The 25,467-nt window shown below is 45.5% G+C and overlaps 1 protein-coding gene across 19 annotated transcripts in view; it reads right to left on the bottom strand.

Moving 5' to 3' along the window:
* Nucleotides 1–25,467, bottom strand: part of PPP2R2B (protein phosphatase 2 regulatory subunit Bbeta) — a 299,602-nt gene that overhangs the window by 23,874 nt on the left and 250,261 nt on the right. For all 19 annotated transcript variants that reach the window (XM_058677671.1, XM_058677673.1, XM_058677675.1 and 16 more), the window contains one exon: nucleotides 19,751–19,915. In XM_058677671.1, coding sequence (XP_058533654.1) covers nucleotides 19,751–19,915 — 165 coding nt within the window. The remainder of the gene's footprint in view (nucleotides 1–19,750; nucleotides 19,916–25,467) is intronic.

The following is a 25,467-nucleotide window of genomic DNA, read 5'->3' as shown; positions in this document are numbered from 1 at the left end:
TCTCTCCTACACCCTGCCCACCCCGTGTTCTCTCCCTCTCCTCCTCATCATCTCCTGTACTCTTCCTTTTCCCTGTCTTGCCTGTCTACTCAGTTCTTCCTGCTCTCGCCTTCTCTCGCATTCCTCCCGCCTCTCCTTTCTGCCCCTTCTTCACCTCTTCTCTCCCCATCTCTTGATGTTCTTTCCTCTATCTCTCCCTGTCTTCTCCTTTCTCTAATTTCTGTTCCATGTCGTTTCCTCTATCCTGTTTCTCTTTCCCCCCTCTGTTTTCTATCCCTCAGTGTCTTTTTACTCTCTCTTCTATTTTCCTTCTCTTCCTCTTCTTCCCTTCTCCCTCTATCCCCACTCTCCCTCTTGCCTCTCCTTTTGGTCCTAAACCCTCTGTCTTGTCTCTCCTCTCCACCCCTTCTGATTCTTCTCTCTTTCCATTCTGTCCTGACCCTCTCTATCCGTTTCCTTTCTCCTCTAATTTTTGTCTTCAATCTTCTATCTTCTCTCTCCCCTTCTGGCCTCTTTCCCTTTCTCCCTGCCCCCTTTTTGTCTGCTTCTCTTCTCTATCCTTTTTGTCCTTTCACTTTGTCCCTCTCTTATTCCTAGCAGGAAGCGTTGTGCACCTGCTCCAAGAGAAGCCCATACTCCCCGGGGGAGCCCCTGCCCAGGTGGAGGCAACGTGAGTGAGTGCCCTTTATTAGGGGTGATTGCTGGGAAGCTCGTTGTCATGGTACCGCATGGGCCGGGGCTACACTCCCAAGCTGTTCCCATCATCCAGGCTGTGCACATAATCATTGCAATGAGAGGCATACACACGGAGAGGGAGAGTGAACAGCTCCCTGCTGACAGCAAACTCCTTGCAGAGCAAGGTGAGCCCCTCCCACGGATGTGGTTGTCTCTGCCTAGGCCAAACGCTGTGTCAAGATGGACACCATTGTGGGCTGCTCAGTGCTTCACACCCTTCCCATGCGTCTGGTGCTGTGCCTCTCCATACCCTGTTAACAGCTTTTTGTAGGAAAACACTGCTCCTGATCCACCAACAGTCAGACCTCTGTCTTGCAGGAATAGCTCCAGATAGTTTTGGAGTAGATAAATTATAAGTCTCCCATCTGCTTGGGCTTCAACTAACCTCTGGATGCACCTTGGGGAGCTTGCGATGGCTGCACCTACTCCATCATTTCTCCTCCAGTTCCTGGAGTAGAAACGGTAGCCTTTGGCACCTGCTAATTAGAACAGACACTGGGAGCCACACACCTCTGAGGTTCCAGGGCAATACAATCAGATTCTCTCAAGCATTAAATCTCTTTTTGCAGCAGAATGATGGACATGTGACTTGTTGAAAGACTATACTATTGTAATAATATGGGAGAAATTGGGGTGGGGAGGTGGGAAATCCCTGAGTCTATGGAACTGAATCATAAAAAACAAAGACAAGCAAAACCCCAAGCCTCTTTTTTTAGGGTGGCTTCATTTGCTATAGGGTCTCACCATCCACAAAAAATTAACCAGAATGAAGCAGTCTCCTTACAAACCTAAGGCTAGGTGCTGAGGGCATTGTGGGACCTCTACCACCTGCTCCAACTTCAGACATAGCATCACCCCACGGGCTGTCCTTCCCTTCCAAGGTGACTCTAAGAGAGACCTGGAACTCAAGGTGTTTTGTTGCAGAGAGAGGACATGTCTGAATCACTACACAATAAAAACTGTCTTTCAGCAAGCACTTCTGCTTAGTGACTTGGTCAAGTTATCTGTATGCTGTACTCATTGTTTAGCTGCTTGAACAGAACAATGGAGTACTCCATCTCTGTTGCCCGTGGGCCTTCCAGGGGTGACTAGGAGTACCCTCAGTAGTGACTGCAGATACATGAGGTCGATGGGATGATTTTCTGCCAGCTGAACTCCACCTGCAAAAATCCTCATCTCCTCTGTACTCCTCTAGGGCCTGCCTTCCATAGTGGCCTCTTTCTCAGGGTTACGGTTAGAACTAATTTTGTCATTTATAACTGCAAGTTCATGGATTACTACAGTAACAATAAAATACTATATTAATATAGTATATCTATTAGCATACTATAATATGCTATATAAAATACTATATTAATCTACTATATATAATATACTGAGTAGTATGTGTTGGGCATCCTCTTTGATTTCTCACAATAATCCATCTACATAGCTTTCTTTGTTGTCCTTAATTTAGAGAGCGATGCACCCAGGCGGAGAGAGATAAAGCCTGAGAAATTCACTTCAAGCTACTTTGAACAGTTCAAGTTCATTTGATCCCAGAGGCAGCACTACAGACCACTACGTTACACATTCTCTATACTCATTAAAGCCCCATTTCCAAACCACAAGAATTTCACAAATACCTCTAACTGACCACTGAGTCCCTGAAAACCCCTCTGCTGTGACAGCTGCTTAGTAGGATGGGAAACTGAAAGGTAGCTGCCTTCTGTCCCTCAGACTCTGCCTTATTGCTTCCTCTTCCTCGCACCTCCCATTAGAGTCTTCTTGGAACACTGACTTGAAACAATCACTTCTTTCCTCAAGGTTCTTTCCTTCTAGAGCAAGGTTCTTGGTTTCTGTCAACACACAGAAGGCTCTGTGCAGAGTACCATGCAATATGGTGACATCCTTAGGATAGCTTGTTACAGATAACTCCAGATTCATTAATACATTGTTTTGTACTACAGTCTACTAGCTAGAACACAAAAGTTTCAGAAAACAAATAGCTCCCCCCCCCCATTTTACGCATTTGGTTAAACAATCATAGAGTTGGGGGTATTCTGAGACACCCCTCACATTTTATCTGATGCAAATTCTCAGATCGTTTATTCATAGATTCAGTGAGTATGATTTAGTATACAAGAGATGCCAGGCCCTGGCTCAGAAACTCTCCTACTTAATAACCTCCCTCAGGACCAGCAACCCTACATGGGATTAATGTAGATTAGAGTGTGGTGGCTCTTCTATGACATAGACACAAAATTCTTGGCACAGGCTGAAAAATGCTCCATAACACAATTTTGGGAAGACATAGAATATGCTGAAGATAAGGTTATCTGGCACCATGTTTCCTTTCAACCATTTCATAGAATATTGAGCATGTATGCTTCCCAGCTTGTTTTCTCTTTGCCACTGGAAATCTAAGTTTCACCCTCAATTTAAAATGAACTTTATGTTAGAGCATTTCATAATTGTATTTCCTCTAACCCTACCATGAGAAGCACACAAAAGCAGTGATTGCAGAAATTTTTCTATCCCATTGTGCTTAGCACAATACCTTGTGAACATGTATTGACCAACCCATTGCTTTGTTTGCTTCTACCATCTCAAGCTTGATGATGCTATTTTCCTTATATATAACCCTGATTGACAATTCCACTGCATCACAGCAATTTTCAAATGACATTGCCAATTCAGGATGTAGTAGCTGACCCCAGGATTAAGGATGGCCATATCTGAGATCAATCCTGTTGAAATCTTTAACCTGAATGTAAAGGTGCAAGAGAAGATAAAAGCCAGTGTCATGATGAGCTGTGTGGGGAATGAATAGCCCTGCCCTCTCCTGTCTTCAGTGGGCTCTTGATGACAATGACAGGCGGCAGGGGCTTTGGCTAATTCACCAGATAAACGGATTTGCTTGGGTGAGGCTGCAAGCTGCTTGAGTGGACAGCGGATGTCCCAACTCACTTATTGATGCCACCAACTAAGCTGTCAAAATAGAATTATGTGACTGGCACAGGGAGTTTGAATTAGCCAATATTCTTAAATATGGGTCAATTACACATGTGAGAGTCCCCCTCCCTTCTCCACCATGTGCTTTGCAAATACAGCGGATGACTGTATTCACTACATCGGGTAGGAAGCCAACCCAATCATCATTGGTGTTTTATACTTTTTTGGGGTTTTGATTTCTGTATTTTTACCAAGAACAATAAAGAAAAGTGGGTGGAAATGGGGTACTCTAAAGGAGAGAGGGGTCCATGACACAAAGTACCAACGGGATCTATCTATGCTTTGTCATGTTACAGGAATCTTAAGAGTCCACAGAATTTGTCCTTATCAAACTGCTCCTTCTTAAATAGCGATCAAGAACCACCATTCTACTTCTTTACAGAATTTCACCCAGTAGGTTTTCCCTTCTCTAACACAGCCATGTTTAGACATGACTCTCCACTAACACAGCACTACTGTGTTGCCCAGTCCCAGTAGCCTTTGCATACAATTCCAAGTACATGGGGCTGTGGAGCGTGCATGCACACAATTGGGGCTCTGGGCACCAGCCTCTTCCCTCTCCTCATTGCTGCTTTTCACAGCATCCTGGATGGTGCAGCTAGTGGTCCAGCCTGTGACAGCTCCAGTGCTGGTTCTAAACTGCTGCTACTTCTCACCTAGACACACTTCTCACCAACTCTTGCGTTGTTTTGCTTACACTTGTGGTTTGATCTCATTTCCTTGAAGACAATGCTGCATGGATAAGAGGTACTTCTTTCCTATGGGCTGGTATAGTGCTGGACACAGGCTACAAAACACCAGGCACTTATTGAAAGAAAACATGAGACTAGATCCCTCTTTCTTTCACTATCGCTGAATATCTCAAGTTTTTTTTGTACTCTTCCAGTTTGTAAAAAGGTTGCAATCCTTCCAATCAGTCTGCTTGATTGATAGTTCCTGAGGTGTCCTGGAATACACTAATTATAATCTCAGCAAACGCTAAGCAACAAAGTAGGGGTGTCCTATAATTTATATTTGCATGTGTACACACACTTACAGCATGCAGTTATGCTTCAATGTCCTTGGAGCAGTGTTTCCAGGACCCCAAGGATATAAAAATCTACATTCAAGTCCTTATATAACATGGCTTAGCCTGTGTGTATCCTATTGTATACTTGAATGACATCAATAGTCCTTCTAATTGTAATGCTATGTAAATAGTTCCTATATGGTAGGGAATGACAAGGAACAAAGTCTACAGATCCAACTTGCAGTATTTTTGATCTGCAGGTGATTCAATCCGAGCATGCAGCATTGCAGACAAGAGAGCTGACTGTATCAGGTGTGATGGAAGAAGGACTCATGTCATTGCGGCTGGCTTGAAATGGGAGGAAGGGGTCATGAGCTGAAAAAGGTGGGAAGTTTCTGGAAGAGTGAAAATGAAAGGAACACAACCTTCCCTTCCAGGGAGACCTGAGAAGGAGCACAGTTTTGCTAACTCCTTGATTGTAGCCAGCACTTTGCCAACACCAGATTCTAGCCAGCCACCACCCTCCCTAGGGAAAATATCCTCCGAGTACTACCTGCACTGGGTTTTTTGTAGACTCTAAATTGAGGATGCTTTTGGTACCTATGACTACAGGGGTGGTTTGGTATGGACCATGACGACAGAGAAGCTGGCCCTGAGTTCCAAGACCAGGGCTTCCTAGAACCCCACAGCCAACCTTTCCCATCCTATGTGTCTGGGGGATGTGTGTGTGTGAGCCAGTTTCAGCCTCTGCTGCTTTCCCTTCTAAGACCCCAAGCGGAGAAAAGGACAGGATGTAGGAAGATGTCAACTGCTAATGAATGACTCTCACCTCCTAAATTAATAAGCCATCCAGTTCTTAGGAAAATCCACTCATCTGGAATCTCTGGGATGACTAATTGGCAGAACTGGTTAAATTAATCAAAAATGGAAATGAGGAAGGGAGCATAGATTCTATTTTTACTCAGGCTTGGGCCTTTCCTGCTGCTGTTACTTGCTGCTAAGCTTGAATAGGGAAGAGCAGCTTAAGACACTGGCTATGGTGGTAGTGGTGGTGGTTTTGTTTGTGTGTGGGGGTGTGTGTGTCAGTGAGTTTTGCTCTATGTAGGAAGGCTCTGCTTGGCTTTCCTCCAGGGTGGGGAGTGTGGGTCTCTCTGTGTTTGTAATCCTATCATCAGCCAAAAGCATTTTAATAAAGGGCCTTGTCTTTTTACCCTAACCAAGATCCCCTGAAATAAACACTGTTAATTATGCTGCAGATCAATATTGAACCCCCTTTTTGCAAACTGTGCCAAATCCCGGAGCCTTTAAAATTTCATAGCAGTTTGCTCTCAGCTGATGTCCTTGGACACATTCCATCAGAGAGTGAGGGAACAAGCTGCAGGTCTATAAAAAGGATCAACTGGTTTATGGAACTGGGGCTTGTCAGTTAGGGATGGAGGGGTGCTGGTGATCTTTTGCAAGCAGACAGCTGGGGGCTTGCATCTTTGTCCTTGCATTGTGATCTGGGGCAAGCTTGAGCTTCTTGTTCCTCATCTGTAACTTGGAGGGACTAATGCTGACCTTCATGGGCTATGGTGAGAATTAGATGACACATAGAAGGGTTTGATTAGATAATCCACACACTTTCACCTATTTACTTTGGAGAAAAATGAGAACTTCTGATCTGTACTGTTAGGTTGGGCCATAAGTGTTGCCCTGATATCACTGGGACACAGGCTGCTTTTCCAATGACTACACTAATGTGTGGAAATGGCTGCTCAGAGTTTCAGGCCTAATGTGCTTAAATGTTTCCTCCCATGGCATGAAAAAGGCACATTTTCTACATGGACTCAAGGGTTGACTGCAACTGCCCCTTTGCAGGGAGCCTGCCTTGATTTCTTCCCCAGGAGGAATTCTGTGGACAAGTTGTGGAGGGAGTTTGATTGCTTTGAAAGGAATGCTTTTGAGCAGCAGGCTCACTAGCGAAGCCTGGGTGCTGGGGTGGAGCTGCGCGGCTGACCCAGACCCAGCTGAATGGAGCACCGCGTCCATTCAGACCTTAGAACCCTACCTGGTCATTTTCAGCCCTTGAAATCCCAAGCACAAGCCATTACCTTTCCACAGGACAGGATCCTGAGGGCCATGTAGGGAGGAAGGCAGGTCTGCCCAAACCACAGCAGGTTCACAACACAACTAAAGAACCACCACATGTCATAATGCCCAACTCAATTCAGCAACTTTGCACTGGAAACCTATATGCTGTGCAGTGAACTCATGGCTTTACTTTAAATATAAGCTCAAGAATTCTATGAGACCAAATCTCATGATCATGTCTCCATTCTCACCATTCTCGGCTTCTCCAAATCATATGACCTGATCTCCTGGGCCCAGCGTGGTAGCCTAGTGATTCAAGTCCTCATCTTGCATGTGTCAGGATTGTATGAGTGCTGGTTCATGTCCTGGCTGCTCCACTTGCAATACAGCTCCCAGTTTTGGGTCTGGGAAAGCAGGTGCAGGATGATCTAAAACCTTGGGACCCTGCACCTGCATGGGAGACCAGGAAGAAGCTCCTGGCTCCTGGCTTTGGATTGGCTCAGCCTGGCCATTGTGGCTACTCGGGGAGTGAACTAGTGTATGGGAAAACTTTCTCTCTGTATCTCCTTCTCTCTGTAAATCTGACTTTCCAATAAAGGTAATATTTTAAAAAATTTCCTTTCGCCTCATGGCAGTTCATGCTGTCTCCTGCAAAAGCTACCTCCTCCTCTCCTTGCTCCATTGGGAAATGTTGGTGGGCCCCTGTTGTTCTCCACCCACATCTTGTCTCTCAGGTGCCACTGTGCTGCCTATAGCTTTAGCCATAGTGGCATGCATGTGACTCTTCGATTGCTAGCCCAGGCCTCTCCTCTGACTTCAATGCATGAATCCCATTGCCCACCAGGCTTGTCTCCTCAGATGCCTCGTGGATATCTCAATCTGCATATGTCCAGAAGAGAATGCTCTGGCTTCCCACACTAAACCTCTTCCTCTCCAGTATCTTCATTTCAGTGTGTTATCAATACACCCCAAGCCCTTTAAGCCCCAAATCTCAGAATCACCTACCCTTCCAGCCACTTTCTACTTCCAGTGTCCCAGCAGATCCTCTCGGCCTCACTTCTTCATCAGATCAGGGGTCTACTACTCACCACAGCTGCACTGTCCCACCCTGGTCAGAATCCTCACCATAGTGCCTCTGCTCTATAGCAACGGCTTTCTCATTGGTATCCCCACTTCCAGGATGGCTATCTTTTAAAGCTCATTAACTTACTATTTATTTTATTTTAAAGGCAAACTTATACCGAGAAGGAGTAAATGATCTTGTATCTGCTGGTTCACTCTCCAAGTAGCTGCAATGGACAGAGCTGAGTGGAGCTGACCTGAAGCTTATTCTGGGAGTCCCATGTGGGTGCAGGGTCCTAATTCTTTGGGTCATCCTTTACTGCCTTCCCGGGCCATAAGCAGGGAGCTGGATGGAAGTGGGGCAGCCAGGACATATACCAGCATCCATAAGGGATCCTGGTGCATGCAAGGTGAGGATTTAGCCACTAGGCTATCACACCGGGCCCTATCTTTTTAACTTTCAAGACCAGCAACACAATATATTCATGTTTCACTTAACTATGAGAAAAACATTGAGAAATGTGTCATGAGGTAGCTGTGTCAAGTGAACATTATGAAATGCATTTGTGCAAACTAAGGTTGCTATAATATCACTAGGTGCTCTAATCTTACAGGAGCACAATCATAGGCAAAACTTCTATTACAGTATATGAGCGTATTCAGTTCCCACTTGGAACCATCTCATGAAATCCTAATGCTCTGTCCAGACTTACAATACTCTCCATGGTCTATAGCCAACCCTTTGGCATCACTTCCTACACTTCCACAGCCCACTTGTCTCCTGGTCTAATTTTCATTTTAAAAAAAAATACAAATACACTTATTTAAAAGGCAGAGTGAGAGCAGACAACACAGAGATTTTTCATCTGCTGGTTGGCTCCCTAAATGGCCATAATGACAGAAGATGGGCAAGGCCAAAGCCCGGAGCCAGGAATTCTGCATGAGTTCCTCATGTGGGTACAGGGGCCCAAGTACTTGGGCCATCTTCTGCTGCTTTCCCAGGCGATTATGAGAGAACTGGATTGGGAGTGGAACAGCTGCGACTCCAAAGACCATTCATGTGGGATGCTGACATCACAGACGGCAACTAAATCACTGTGCTGCAACATGGGCCCTGGTCTTTATGACTTAAACACATAAAGTTCTTCCTTTGTTACCGTCATCATCCTTAGGTGTTAACTTCCTCTTTGGATGATTCTCAAAATCCAGATCTTAATTCAAAGGCTTTCTCACCCATCACCCCAAGGAAATAGCACACTGCACTGCTGTCTAACCCTGTTTGGTCTTCTTGTAGCTTTACTCGCTGTCTGAAACAATCTTAGTTACTCACTAAGTGTGTGCTTTCTCTCTTCTCTCTTTACTAGAAAGCAAGCTCCTTGAAGGAAGTTGCTTTTAGTAATTCTTAGGTAAGTGACTTAGGCTCTCCCAGTAAAGATAGGGCCAAACCTCAGCATGTTACTTGCTCTCTGGTGACGAAAAAAAGCATAATTTCTCGTCTTAGCTAATTGTTCCATAGGTGAAGTGTGAATACTCACAATGTGTGTTTCAGAGACTTTGCCGTGAGGATTTTCTGAACTCACATGTATACTGAGCTTGTCTCCTGGACACAGTAGAATGTTACAGGATTTAGTTGAGCTTATGGGTGTTGACTTCACTTCTTCTGAAACAATCATGGCCATTCTTTCTATTCCTACTTTTCAAAATCACATGTGGTACCAGCTCCTTGCTTGTGGCCTCGGAAGGTGGAAGAGGATGGCCCAATGCCTTGGAATCCTGCACCCACATGGAAGACCTGGAAGAGGCTTTGGATCAGCTCAGCTCCAGCCACTTTCGCTGTCTATGGAATGAACCCACAGATGGCAGATCTTTGCTCCTTCTGCTGGTTAATCTGCCTTCCAATAAAAGTTAAAAAACATCTTTAAAAAAAAATCACATGTGCTAGAGAAGAATGTACAGTATAGCATTGTCACTGTGATTATAAATAACATTCCACTTACATTATTTACACAGGTACAATTCTAAGGCTTCCTGGATATTGTGGTGTAGGGAATGACTTTTTAACTTAAGACCCCCCAGCTCCTAAAGCACAGGCAACAAAAGTATAACTAAACAAATGGGACTAGATTGAACTCAGAAGCTTCGGTGCAACAAAGGAAATGAATAAAAGCATGAAGAGACATCCAACAGAATGGGGAAAATATTTGCAAACCACCTATCCAACAAAGGACTAACATCCTGAATATACCAGCAATGAAAAAGCTGAACAAAAAACAAAGGACTTCAATAGACTCTTCTCAAAGGAATTAGAAATGACTTGCCAATATATTAAAAAAAAATGGCACCATCACTAGCCATCAGGGAAATGCAAAACAAAACCACAGTTATCACTTCACTCCTGTCAGAAGGGCTAAAATCCAAAGCCCAGAGAATCACAAAACCTGATGAGGGTGTGAGAAAGGGGAATGCTTCTACATTGTAGATAGGAATGTAAATGAGTGCAGCCACTGTGGACACCAGTGCAGAAATTTCCTTAAAAACAAGAAGCAAACTTGCTATAGTATCCAACACTCTCACTATTGAGCATATGCCCAAAATACTTGAGCACAATGAATTGAAGAAATTCTTGCACCACTATGCTTATTAGCAACTCTATTCACAACAGACAAAACTTGGCATCAACCAATGTGTCCATCATTAGATGAATGAATAAAGAAAATGTGACACACACAACTGCTTTTCAAGTGTAGAAAGAATGAAATTCTATTTGCAGCAAAATGAACTCAACTGGAGGACATCATGTTGAATGAAATAAAATGAACCCAGAAAGATAAATATCAAGTGTTCTCCATTATATGTGGGTGGGAGCTAAAATGAAAAAAAAAAGACTTCATGGGTGTTGCTTGCACCCTGAAGATAAGTATCACTAATACCCCCCATTTTAATCGGTGACTACTGAGGGCACATAGAGGGGTTAAGTAACTCCCTTAACATCCACCATTGACCACATTCACAGGATGATTGTGGCGGGTCAGTCATGTTGATTTTCCTCCCCCTATTTTGACCTTGTCTCTGAACTCACTCCTCTCCAACTTATTTTCATGAAGGGGATGCAATCAAGCAGAAATGTCCTGGATCGTTCCTACAGCGAACAGCATCCTGGGCTATTTGCTTTTTTTTTTTTTTTTGCCTTGCCCCAGGTACTGGTACCTGGGACAGTTGCCATAGGGATACACAGGAGTTTTCCTCTTTCTTGCTAGGAGCTGAGGCACCTAGCAGGGTCCCCTGTGATTTACCAACTTTCTTCAAATTACAGAAAGAAAATAAAAATCTGAGGGCAATCTGGATAAAAGAAAGCTACTATTTGATTGCTGTTGATCTCATGCCTTTCAGAGCCACTGTTCTCACATGTGTCCTACCTGGTCATGGCGACAAGATGCACTCAGGGAAAGTGTGTGATTCTGCATCCTGCTTCCAGTCATCATACACACTCCCCACCCACTTTACTCTTCAATGGCAGTCTAAGGTCCTTGGCAAGGAACTTCCTTTTCTGTTCCCAGTCCGTCTGAGGATTCCACCTGTTTTGTCCCTGTTATACTGCTGGAACCAATTCTACCGTTTTGATACCTTCTTCCTTTGAAGTGACCTCTGAGTAGGAAACAGGTGTCTTGCTCCTCATAGCCTCTACCATCAAAGTTTTCTTCATTCATACACACACAGTTTCAGCACCACAGAAAGTACCTGAATGCTACGGCCCTAAAGCATACAGGGCACATGGGGGAATTAATGGATTTTTATCAGCCAAGCCATCGGCTCTTTTGGTCAAGTTTTATGTTTCAATAACACCTACTGGTGCAGGCAGAGCTGGGTCTGGGTGTGGGCTGGGCTCAGCTGGGCTCAGCTGGGCTGCAGGGCCCAGTGGTACATGTGAGAGCTAGATCTGGAGACCAACTTAGTGGTTTTTTAGGGGTTGGCCCGATGGGTCCACTCCACCTAATCCCTAATCTCAAGGAATACTAACTACATGGACATCGGGTCTGGCCTTGGAGCACATGTTGCGTGACTGGAACACCTCCATGTAGGGAAAAAACAACAAACTGGGATGCACATGAAAGGACAGCTGACCTCTCTGATGAAACAGAGGACCTTGAGTGCCTCACCAAAATAGGGAAGGAAGAGTAGGTTGAACAATGTTACAGGCCAAATTCTCCACTAAGCATTTGAGGCTAGTAGACATATCAAAACAAACATAGACACCTGGCAAGTATGGGAAGTAGTATCTCACACAGTGTGAAATGAAGCCCACACCATCTTAGAACAATGGAGGACTTCTTCTACTAGGGCCCCTGGGACAAACCCAGGAGACCATCTCTGTTCTCTGACACTAAGGTGATGTGGCAGCAAGGAATGGCACGTCTTTCTCCCTAACTACTCCCTGTACCCTCAGAGTCACAAGAGGGAGGGGGCTCTTACCCCTCACCCACATTCTCTCCCTCCTCATTTTTTCCCACCCCACTTAGAGATCTGCATGGGTCTGCAATCCCCTCACCTATGAAACAAACATTTAAAAATAAATACATTTACATTTTAAAAAGTTCTCTGGTTGTCCTGACTACAACTCACGTTCCCTGCACACTTGCAAGGCATTGCGGGTTGTGTGGGAGATCTGTGTGGTCACTTTTTACCTTACCTGCCTGGAGGGATGGCCCAGCAGCAGTGCTCCCCCAACTCTCCTAAGCCCAGGGAAGAGGGAGCAGAGTGACACCTGTCAGTTCTTAACTACTTTTGTCGTCTTTCCTTCTGTGATGGACTCAACAGGGTCCATCCCATGGTCACTCACAACAAGGCCAACTTAGATGCTGAAGTCCCAGCCCACCTAGTGCATGAGATGGGGACCTTACAGAGACACTTCAAAGAAAATGAGGTCATTTGGGCACAGCCCTCATCCAACATGACTGGTGACCTTATAAGACTGGTTAAAGCGTTGTTCAACCTATTCTTTCCCTATTTCGGTGAGGCACTCAAGGTCCTGTGTTTAATCAGAGAGGCTGACTGTCCTTTCAGAGCCCTCCCAGCTCTGCCTGCACCAGCAGGTGCTATCGAACCAAAAAACTCTTCCCTTCTTATAAGGGGGCAGATGCAAGCAGAGGAAAGACCATCAGAAGACCCAGAGAGAAGATGGTCAGCAATAAGCCAGGAGAGAGGGGTAGGGCTGATGCTCCCCAAAGCACTTTGAGGACATCAGCCTTTATCTTGAACAGCAGCCTTCAGAGCTGCGAGACAATCAAGTCTTGCTGTTTACGCCCCAGGCTTGGGCACTGGGTTACCACTGCCCTGTGTGACTCCTATACCTCTCTGACGTGCCTTTCTGTCATACTTGTCCCAGGAAGTCTCAGTCCCTTGTAGACACTCTGAAAGCTGGTGGTTAGTAAGATAAATGCGGTCTCTCACTTCAGGGACCTTTCACTCCAGCCAGGGAGAAAGGGACTTGGGAACGCCAACAGTAATTTTGAGGACCAGGAAGGAAATAAGTAAAAAAAAAAATGGGTTGCTGATGGGGTTGATGGAGAAGTCCTCTTTGAAGAGGTGACATTTTCTCAGAGGCCTAATGAAAGAGTATGGGGTCAGCGTGATGGCTCATGGGGCTAGCATTCTGTCTGCAAGCACCAGCATCCCATATGGGATGTCCCCACTGCTCCACTTCCCACCCAGCTCCCTGCTGATGGCCTTGAAAAGCATTGGAGGAGGACCCAAGTCCTTAGCACCCTGGCACCTGCATGGTAGACCTGGAGGAGGCTCCTGGTTCTTGGCTTTTGATCGGTTCAGCTGTGGCTGCTGTGGTCATCTGAGGAGTGAACCAGCACTCCTCTGTCTCTCCTTCTCTCTGTTAATCTGTCCTCCCAATAAAAAGAAATAAATTTAAAAAGATGAGTACAGTCCAGACAGGTGGGAGAAATGTGGTAGGAGAGCATGTACCAAGGCCCTGGGGCAGGAAAGGATGGGAAACGTTAGCAATGCAAGTAGTAGTGTGGCCAGGCTACAAGGAACTGAGGTTTCAGACATGAGCAGGAAACATTTGGGGGGGGGGTCACTGAAAAGTTGATTAAAGTCTTAACCCAAACCCCCTCCCCACCACATTCTCATTCACTGAAGGGGGAAAGCACCACCAAGGCCAGCCTAGGGCTGCTGACATCAGCACCCTGCTGTTTCAGGCTCCAACTGCAAGCACCACCCTGCTACTACCGCCAGAAGTGGCAGAAAAAAAAATCAGCATGGAGAGAGAAGGAGTCGCCCCTGCTGAGCATGCAGAGTGAGGGGCATATGGAAATTAATATATGCAGCTCTGATACCACGCTTCTCCTCGGCATTTTGATTAAACGCTGATGGTTATTAAATACCCGCCTTCTCGGAGCTCATCTCCAAAAGCCAATGTTGCTTTTCATTTTGAACTCTGATGAACTGTCTCAATTCTATTCACACACACTTGGGCTGAACTGCTGTCGGTGGAAGGCTGGCGCTTGAGGAGGACGGAGAAAATCAATATGAAATGCCAGGCGAGAGGTCAGTTTCAAGTTGTTTTCCCAGCTGGCAGAAGCTGCGGCCAGCAACAGCCGCAGCCGAACAAAGGGAGATGCACCGGAGCAGGCCGGCCCTTTGGGCGGGTCAGGAAAATGAGTCCTGCTCACTGCTTAATTAGATTAGCAGGACGGCAGCATTCACTGCTGAGCTCTGAGGGTGTTGGGTTGGGAGATGCTGAGACACAGCTTGGCAGAGGGTGCGAAGGCCACTAGCAAGTTCCCTGGACTCCCGAGGGACTGCCCCCAAGCGCTCTGCTTCTCCAGAGCTGCGGGGAGTAGCCCCTGGCATTCCCTGGCTATGTGGCTTCATAGACATGTGTATACCTGGATGACTCTTCCACTTCTCATTTAAATCTTGCCTCAGCAATCACTGCCTCCTCCCACCCACTCCCAGTGCCCCATGTCCCTGTCATACCCCTGATTATAGCTGCAAATGCAATAGATATTCTTTCATGATTGATGAATGAATGCTGCTTTGTCCTTTAGACAGGGTAGTTAACTTTGTCTGCCAACTTGATGGGGTCGTGGCATGCCCAGATATTGGATCAGACATGGTGGGTGTTTCAGGGAGGTTGGTTTTCGCCAGATATGACATTCCATTGGTACTGAATTGCCCCCTCCCTGCTCTGCAAGGGACTTATACCTTGCATTGAAGGGCCTAAGAGGTAAAAAAGCCTGAGCTCCCTGCAAGTCAGAGGATGTAGCACCTGCCTGAATGCCTGTGGGTGCCAACCTGGGCTTGCCCAGGAGCCTTGGGATGAATCGCTGGTTTTTGACCGGAGTACTTTGGGTTAAGACACCACCCTTGCTTCCCTGGGGTCTTCAGCTTGCCATATCTAGATCTTGTGATCTGTCAACTTGCCCCCTCATGAGAACCAATCCCTTTTATCAATCTTTTACACACATCCATCAGCACCTATTAGCTCCGATTGAGGAATTCTAACACAAGCAAGTTCTCAGAGCGATATATGCTTGCTTCTGTTCATTTCTGTGTCCTCAGAGCCCGAGAGGATACCTGGCAATGTAGTACCTGCTTTACCAATATCGATTAAATCCACTGATGATGTGGCCTCCTGTACGTAGCACAGAGGGTGGGATTTCAAGTACCTTCTGGCTTCAGGCCTGGAGCAGGGAGAGTTCATGGGGAATAATTGTGATATTTGCTACTGGACCCAACTCCCACATGCCTGACAAAGTGCTAGGATCTTACACACAGGATGACACTTCTCCATAGCCAGCTCTGTGATGCCACCCTTAATATTTCTAAGCCCCAATGAGGAATTTGGTGCTCTGGCAAGTTACAGAACTCACCCAAAGTCACACAGGCACTGTGCCAGGATCTCCAATTCTGAAGAATCTGCCTTAAACCATGCTTGCTCTGCAAGTTTCTAAGGATTTGTCTGCTGCCATCTGAAGCTGAGGGTTCATCAGGACCCCCAGTTTGTTCCCCAACATCCAGAACATGTGTGGAAGTGACTGCAGGCTGGTCTCTGCCACATGGGCTGTGAGGAAGCCCACGCCTCTTGCTCCATCTCTGGCCTCCACCCTGGGGTCATGGCCCTTCCCTGACCAGACAGGCCTTGCAGCCCGTGTTACTTCATTCCCAGCCTGAACTCCAACACTTCCCTCTCTCTCAGGATGAGTTCCCAACAGTCCCCATTCCTGTATGTCACTTATGACAGTTAACTGACCAGCTACTTATATGTCAGGCTTTGGCAATAACATGTGAACAAACCAGATTCAGCTTTGATATTCAGACATTTTACTGTCTGGAAGGAAAAGCAATGGAACAAGTGGCGTCACAGCCAGGTGTGATGAATGCCAACCTTGGCATCAACAACACACAGTTATTTCAAATAAAAATGTTCTTTTTCCATTTTCCTTTCCTTCCTCTTGTTTTTTTGCAGCCACTATCATTATCTAGGTTTAGTTTCTTTCCTTAGACTAAAGAAAACTTAAAATTTTCCATTTTTCTTTGTACTACTATTTCACTACTTTTCCTTACATGGAAGCTCTGTAAACCCTGTTCTCCAGCAGACTGACTTCAAATCACTCTGCTTCTCAAACAAGGACACATATATACATTTCAAGGTTTTGGGGAGAGATGAGAACCTAAGGGCATAGTTGGTAGTAGAAAAAGCTATTATGTAAAATCATTGCTGTATCTTTTGAGAACATAAATTTTGCTTGAAATCTTTGGTAGAAATGTAATTATAAATTGAAAGTAGACATCTCCTATAGTTGAATGCAAAATTTACATGAAATGTTAAGATGGAAAACCCTCACTCCAGTGAGAATCCATCATGGCCATTTCTTCCCCCAGGGTTGCTGGTCGCAGGCATGGGCTGTTTTGGCTCTGCTGATGGCACAGGCAGTGCGCAGCACATCACAGGGGGTTGCCTCTGTGTGCCCTTCTTCCACATAGCGTGGCTCGCAGCCTGGATTAGCACAGCTGTTCCAGTGGAAAAGTTTAAGACGAATGGCAACTCTGGGAGCCAGGCTCTCAACGGATCAATGAATACATGATGGAACACACTTTTGGCTCTGATCATCAAGGACTGACTTACGTGCGCCATTACCCCTCATAACTCAATACTGCCTTTTCCCTCAAGCCTGCTGATTTTTGTGTTGATGCTAACGGTTCCATAATACCTTCTTAACTTCATTTTGCCCATTCTGCACACACTGCCCAAAACACATCTTACTCCCCCCATCTAACCAAATTATACCCATACAACACTAGCACACACACTATGATTACTCAGTGAGATCGGATCCCAAAGTCCCACCCTGACCTGGATACCTTCATTTAATTCACCACTCATCCAGGTATTAACACACACACTGCCTTTTGCCTTCTTCCAGCACTGCTCCCTGGGGATCTCACTGGCGACATTTCAACATCTTTGAGTGCAGGAGGTGAGTCTTGCTTTCTATTGTGTCAGAGTCCTTCACAGACACAAGACCCTCTAGCTGAAGGAATAACCCAGTGTGACCTTCAGCCAGGATTAGCTTCACAACATCTGGAGACATTTTTGCTTGTCACATCTGGACCTATTTCACTGGCATCCAGAGAGTAGGGCCAGGGAAGCTGGTCCACATCCTCTAATGCACAGAACAGCCCCCTCCATGACACAAAAAAATTGTGTGTCCTCAAATTCACAGTAAACATTAGGAAATCCTTGTTCAGATTCTAGTATCTTCCTAGTTTGTTTCCTTCTCTCTTTTTCCCCAGCCAGAACTCAACCTTCCTTCTTATGCCTTCTGTCCAAGCAACTTCTAAAAACTAATTTTGATCATAATAGTTCCTTGACTATTTTAATGCTTGTCATAAGTATTTTTTTTAAAGAAAATCATAACCATTATGGCTTCACTGTGGCCTCTTTGTCCCAGGCGATGATCCTGAATTCCGTAAACATGGACTGCTTTCTCATGTCTTAGTGCCTTTTCATGCACTGATCCTTGACTATGGTTTCCCTGCTCAGCTCCCCTGAAGTACCATGCACAACCAATAACCCGACAACACCAGTGAATGCTAGGTGTGTGCTTAGCACAGATCAGGCAATACTTTAGAGCTGGGGGAGCAACACTGAGCAAGGAAAGAATCACACATTCCCTTAAACAGCCAGTAAGCCTCTAGGAGATTTCCCGATGAAGTCCACACTAACAGGGTAGCTCAAGCACATATGACATGGAACGCTGGAATAATGACCAATCTGACATGTGTGGAGAGAGTCAAATACATACCACATTTTCAAGACTTGGTATGGACAAAAGCGTAAAACATTTCTTAGACAGTTTTCATTATTTCTCATCTAAGCCCCCTGCCCTGATAAACGCATGGAAAGATTCTCATGACTATCCTTCATAATAAATGAGGATACTTCAAAGTTCATGGGAAATTAAATCAAAAGACAAATGTGTTTTGGCATAAACACTTTTGAAAACCATGCGTGGGAGTGATCTTAAAAATTATGGAAGATACATATTATGAAAGAAACTACACATGGATTTCAGATTACTTTTGGTAAAAAAGAAAGAAAAAAAAAGACAAACTTATCTTCCAAGACACAACTTCTTGTTGTCACCTCATGTGTGAGAAAATGATGACTTAGAAAAGTTAAGGGAATGTGGTTCAAGTCAGCTGAAAAGGGCTGAGGCCAGGTTTGGATGTGGGTCTGTACCACTCTAGAATTCATTCTCTGTCCATATGATAGATAACAGCTCCGATGTAAAACACTGGCTAACAAACAAGCAACACAAATTACCAAAGGGGCCACGGGATATGAATCCCTGGCTAGCCTTGCACAGACAGCGACAGCTACACATAAATAAAAGCACAAATAGGGTCTGTGGGAGAGAGAGGTCTTCATCTCTGTAAATGCAGTTGCAAAAGCTCACTTACGAGGAGGCGATGATTGGGAGTAGGGGGTGGCGGGCTCCAGCTCTCCTGCACAGTACTTAGACGCACCTGCACACGGCCTGCCGCAGCCTTCCAAGCAGCACTGCTGAGCAGTCTTTTGCAGAAACACTCGCTGCTGGCTCCAGGCCTGTCACGCCCAGCCCAGTGCTCACAGTCACCAACAGCAGCTTCGTCTGTGTCAGTGTGTGTAGCCATAGGCTTTCGCTCCCAAGCACTCAGTTCCCACGGGCATTAGGGCTGCTTTGCTCTGTCAATGCCGATAACCTGAGGGCCTGCCAGTCTGGCTGCCCTCTACCTGAACTCCCTTCTCTGAGGAGCACTTCCTACGTACCCTTTAGAATCACTGGGACTCTCGGAAACCAGTTCCCATGGCTGCACTTCCGCAAGGAGTCATTAACGCCCTCCCTCCTCAGCCTTCAGCTGCCATCCTTGGTTCCTTTGGTATCCTCAGTCTCTCACACTCTGGCAAGTCCCGTTTGCTCTGTGGCCCAGATCCTTCCAGAACCTCTGTCTGCCCTTCTCCAGGTCTGTAGCACCTGCTTGTCCAAGCTACCGCTTTAAGAGTCTCTTAACCTGTTTCTATGCTAACTACTCGACAGCAGCAGAATGACCTTCTTAGCTCATGCTTTGTATCATGCAACAGTGTTAAAAACACTTTTAACCAACAGAGGACTTCTCTATTCTTGAATGTTTTAGAATTGAATCTGTGCTTACATCTTCACTGATACACCAAATATGGAGTGGGCCTCGACTCAGGTCAGCATGTGTGGGCTCTTTGTTCGCAGCCTGACGCATGAAAGTGATGGCAACCTCCAACACCTCCCGGAATGGCAGGAGCCAGTGGCCCGCCCACCCCATCAGCCTCAGGCTGCTACTCACACTTGGTGTGCCTGTCACACAGGGCCGAGGCGCGCATGTCACACAGCCGGATGGTCCCTTTGCTGCTGCTGTACACGAAGGTGTTGCAGTGGTGGGGATGGAACTCAGCTGCTGTGATCACCTCCGTGAGCTCCTCCATGTTGGCCGGCTTGATGTCCACGATATCTGGCACAGACGAGTCAAGGAGGGAGACCACCTAGGGAGCGTGGTTGGGGGTAGGGGTGGGGTCAGTGACGGCATCATTTGACTTCAGTGTCACATGTTAGCTTTGACCCTGCCCATGGTGGGTCCTGGTTATAGTTGTTAGCAAAGAAGCAGAATGCATGGGTCCCAGGCAGATGGAGCTCAGGGAATTTAATGAACTGGATCAGAGTCACTTGGAAGTCACAAGTAGCCTTAGAACTCAGGCATTTGACCCTTATTAGTGTATTTGTGAGTGTTTTTAAACATTTAAGACATGTACAAGACCACCACTCATGATTCAGCTTATGCACTCATGTGCTTATGAAAAATGTGCCAGGTGGCAAAGACTTTTGTTTTCTCATTTATAATAGCAGATAAGGAACTAGTTCCCATTTCAAATGAAAAATTCAATATTTGAATCCTTACCCACATTCCTGGCCTGATAAATGAGAGACTGCAGGTTCTCTTCAGTGAGATCCTAGAGACTTTCTTAATGATCTTTGATAATGATAGTAATAGCTGCTATCATCTATTGAGCACTTGGCTTTCTGTGCCATCAGTCTTCATGCAAAGTATGTCATGTTTCTGAACTCGTTCAGTGCCTAAGGTTATATACTCAACATTTTTCTTGGCCCTATTTTGCAGGGATGGGAACTGAGGATTCAAGTATGTGAAATACTTTCCTCTCAGTCACTTGGCTAATGAGTGACAACCCTAAGTGACATCCCAGGTACAAAATCTGCAATGGTTCTTAATTATGCAAAATCTCTCTGATTTAAGAGATATAAAACTTTCAGTCTCCCTAAGTGGTGATTTGCTTTAGCTACGGGCAGCAATGGAAGTATCTCAAGCAGTCATCCAAGTGAACGATGGCTACGTTTTAGGTTCTCGTGGAATATACGTTTAATTTTTTCATGATTTTCCTTCTCCCAGCACTAACTCATCAAGAAAATTATCCTCACTCTGCTACTTAAGGCCACATCCTTACATTTTGGAATGAAATCCAGCCTTTTACTTATGCAGCTGACTCCATAAACACCTGCTGTAGGGTGCCTCACATGTGAGAAGGGCTGGTTGTGTACTGATCCCTTTACACCCCCAACTCAGAAGCGACTGAGGACCCAGCAACTCCCTGCCAAGGAGCAGCGCAGCAAAGCCGATCCAGATGATCCCCTCCTGCCCCACACTTCCCCACTTGCGAGCCTCTCTGTGTCTTATGCCTCCAGTGCATATCATAGGGTAGGATTTCTTACTTAACGTATTTTTCTTTGTCATTTGAGTTTTGCTCCCTTACATTCTTTAAGCAATATTCATAAAGTTATGGGTTCAATGAACTAGTCACATTTTCAATAATGTATGTGAAAAATGAACATTTAACAATTATAATGAAGCTATATGTATGTGCTAGGAGTTTATGAACCACATCTTAGAAAACAATGCCCTGAGTCAGCAAGCAAGAACCTGACTCAGACTATCCTAATAGATGACAATGGATGAAAGTTGTCTGTATGGTACCATTCCTTCCTTAGAGTTTAGAAGAGGCACAAATCATGTTCCAATATTTTAAGCCCCACTGGTAAAGGAGTCAGCTATTACCGGGCAACACCTCTGCTCCTGCTGCAACTATTCCAGCATGCAACTCGACACAACTATGGTTTTGAATTTGGCCGTGCCTCCTTCCCCTTCAATTATGCTTTATACATCCTGCTGAGTTCTTTTGAAGATTAAATGGAGACTGAGCTAAAATTACATTTTACTGCAATTTCTCCTGCCAAACCCAGGTGCAAATATTACTTGAGTCTTCAGGGCACAAAACACTGCCTGTCAGTTCAACCTCTGCCAGAGTTGCAAATATTCTTGCAGGTGGGACATTCTGGGGAACAAGGGGAGTACCACACAGGAGGCAGCTCCAGGCTGCTGTGCTGATGTCCTCTCTGGCCACCTGAGCCATGACCTGGGCTCTGTGGTCACGACAGGGCACAGGGAAAGCGGAGGTTACTGTAGCACTGATGCTCAACTTCCTCACCTTCCAGAAAGAGTCTTGAGACTCCATGGTGCCCCATGAGCATGTTTTTCTTTTCCAAAATAGGCAAAGAAAATCTGGTGTCAGTTTTCTCAACCTCTTCCAGGATAGCTCTGAAAACAGGCTGAACTGGAAGAGATCTTTGTTGTGTGGGAGGGGGAGGTGTGACAGCTATAGTTATTTTTTTCCCACCTAAAAATAAAAGCCCCAAAGTCAGAATGTGTGAAAACAAAGCACATAAGCAAATCTGTGTAACCAGGGAAGGTTCCCCCTTCCACCCCGCTCCCTCCACCAGCCAGAGCACCATGGCAGAGCTGTGCCCATTGGGTGTGTCTGGGGACCCCTGCTTCTGGACCTTTCGTTCCTTCCATCCACTCTGGTCCCTTTGGGCCTTCCCTGCCTACCCCACCCCCAACCTTATTCTCAAGTCTTCAGCTCTCTTTCTTGTCTAGGTCTGAGACTCCTTCATGTTTGACTCAATGGGCTTAGGTGATAAACAGTGTCTCTACCCTCTTTGGAATGACAGCAATGAAAAAGGCAAGCAGGAAGGGAGTGGCCACAGCTACTGTTTTTCGACTGCCATGCCTGCCCTGTGCAATGCTCTTTGCCTTGTCTCATGTGCCACTCATCTCAGCGTTAGGAGGTCAGTATTATTAACAACCTATTCTGCAGGGGCACAAACAGTGATGAAGATACCTTACTCACAGTCCTATGACGTGTAGGGGTGAGTTGGCATTTGAACTCAAGTTTGTCTCACTTGGATCCTGGTTCCCACCACCCTGCCTTCCCTAATGGGTGCCCTCACAATGCCACCTGCCAGTGTGGCGATTCCTCCTGTCTTGAAGCTGCTTCTGGCTGACCCAAGGCCTACTCTTCTCCTTTATTTGGGAGGAGGGAAGAGTGGGCAGGCAGGGGAGGGCTGTGCTGTCTTAAGTCGCCTGCCAGTTTGGTGATGACAATCTCTAAAATCAGAATTTTTCTGTCCTACGATATGATAGATTTTTCTTTTGAACCAGAGGTTGGAATAGAAACCTTACAAGGTGATTCTTAACTTATGATCTGAAGGAGGATTTGCTAGGAAGATATGGAAGTTAGAACCAGTTGCCAAAAATTAAAAACTACATGGGGAGAAATTTCACATCCATATCCTTCGGAATCACAGCCTTTTCCTCTCTGCTGTTCTAACAGGAGGGACAGTGCATGCAGCACATACAATCTTGCTCTTCATTTTGGGAGAGAAGGAGAAAGGAGATGAGCAATGCGACGCTCCCTGTGTTATCTGGAACATGGAATGATGCATTTTGACAGTCAATTTTCTCTTATTTTTTAGAGCTCTGTATCCAACTTATTTCCCTGTTGTCCTAAAGAACTAAATGGCGAAAGCAAAACACAGCACAGGATTCACAGCCAATACACGACTCAGACAGCCAACAGATTGTTATTAAATTAACCCTGGGGCTTGACAGATCTTTTCTTTCTGACCCCAACTGCTTACAGCATTCCTTATTAATGCTGAGCCCAGGAAAATTACCTCTGCTAACAAAAGGGGTTAATCAGGCTCTCTGCTGGGACTCTGGAGGCAGCTCTGCGGAGAGGAGGGGGCACGGCCAGCTTGGCAGCTTAGCTCTGGGCTTGGAGGGACAGAGTGGGAGGGTGGGGAAGGTGAGGACACTGCTGTGCCAGGCAGTGGCCTGAAGCATTATTTCAAATAATAATTGAAAACACTGGGTGGTCAACCCTTAAGGGATCCACTTCAAACACGCAGGGAGCCAAAGCCACAAATTATATCAGCAGTGGGGTGAGGGAATGGATACCGTGGGGCAAGATGGTAAGGGGGTAACAGAGGGCCATTCAAAAGTCGATTTCTTAATCCTAAACAGGGATAAAAGCTTTCTAAAAAAGATTACAGGGGCCAGTGCACTGTGTTGTATAGTAAATAAAGCTGGCATCCCACATAGGTTCTAGTTTGAGTCCAGGCTGCTCCACTTCCCATTTAGCTCCCTGGGAAAAGCAGAAGATGGTCCATGTATTTGGACCCCTGCCACTCCCTTGCAAGACACAGATGAAGCTCCTGGATCCATGCTTTGGCTTGACTCAGCTCTGATTGAGTGGATTGGTGGATGGAAAGTTTCTGTTGCCTCTCTCTCTCTCTAACTCTTTCAAATAAAAAAGTTCCTTAAAGCTACTACAGTATTATATAAAAGAAAAGAACTGGCAATAACCTAGAATATATAGAAATTTGTGGCATGGTCCCTAAGCCACCAATGAGGTTGCCTGCGTCTTAGCTTAGAGTACCTGGGGTTAAGTCCCAGTTCTAACTCCTGACTCCAGCTTCCTTGCTATTGCTGATCCTCGTTAGCACTGGTGACGATGCAGAAATTTGGCTCCTGCCACCCGTGTGGGAGCCCTGGAAGGAGTACCTCCTGCCATGTGAGCATCTGCAAACTGACCTGATAGACGAGGGCACTTCCTGTCTTGCTCCTTTTCTGTCTCTCAAATAAATGTAGCAGACAGAAATATGGAAGTCACTAAGTCAATTTTTACACATCTCATTATCTACATATATATTTATATTTATCTATAAAAGACTTTCTAGGCCAATATACTTAATATTTTAGGTGATCCAAGCTGAGGACAAAAATGCATACAGCTTGACTACAGCCTCCTAAAAACACAGGGAAGGGCTGGCATTGTGGCACAGGGGATTAAGCTGATTTTTGAGATGCTGGCATCCTATATTGGCTTGTTGATTCAAGTCTCAGCTCCTCTTCTCTGGAAGTAACTCCCTGTTAATAATTCTGGAAAGAAGAAAAAGATGGCCCAAAACCTTAGATTGTTGCCACTTGCACAGGGGACCTAGATGGAATTCCTGCCTCCTGGTTTCAGATTGGCTCAGCCTGGCTGCTATGACCATTTGGGGAGTGGCTATTTCAAATAAAATTAAACAAATGAAATATAGAGGGAGAGAAAGCAAGAAAATTTCATTGTTTCTTTCCTGTGGGGAGACTAGCTTCTAAATTCGTCAGGTAAGCTACTCTTTTGTTTACTGGAATCCATTTATTCCTTTAACCCATCATGAAATGTTCCTGAAGAATCTATGCCCTGCTTGGAGTTCTCTCTGGAGTACAGTATTGAATGAAGAGTAAAGGAAACTCTCTGATGAAAAAAAAAAAAAAAGAGTAAAGGAGACTGGAATCCACGAAGTGTGTATGCTAGAGGAGAGGTGGCCAACAGATCGAGTAAGCATAACCTATCATAGTATATTACAGAGTGACGGCTACTAAACAGAGAAGCAATGCAGGGAAGGCAAAGAGAAGGTAATTACGTGAGTGTGTGTGTGTGTGTGTGTGTGTGTATGTGTTCCCTAGATTGGAGAAGAAAGGTTCCTGGGTTAGTCAACAGTTTGTTTTTTCTTTTTTTTTTTTAAAGCTATTTTTAAACGTTATTTTTCATGATGTGGTTCTACAGGCACAGGAATTCTCCCCTTCACGCCCCATTCCACTACCCCCTG

This window comes from Ochotona princeps, chromosome 19 (genome assembly GCF_030435755.1).
Source record: "Ochotona princeps isolate mOchPri1 chromosome 19, mOchPri1.hap1, whole genome shotgun sequence".
Taxonomy (NCBI): Eukaryota; Metazoa; Chordata; class Mammalia; order Lagomorpha; family Ochotonidae; genus Ochotona; species Ochotona princeps.
The sequence above is the reverse complement of the archived record's forward strand: the minus strand, read 5'-3'. Positions and strand labels throughout refer to the sequence as shown.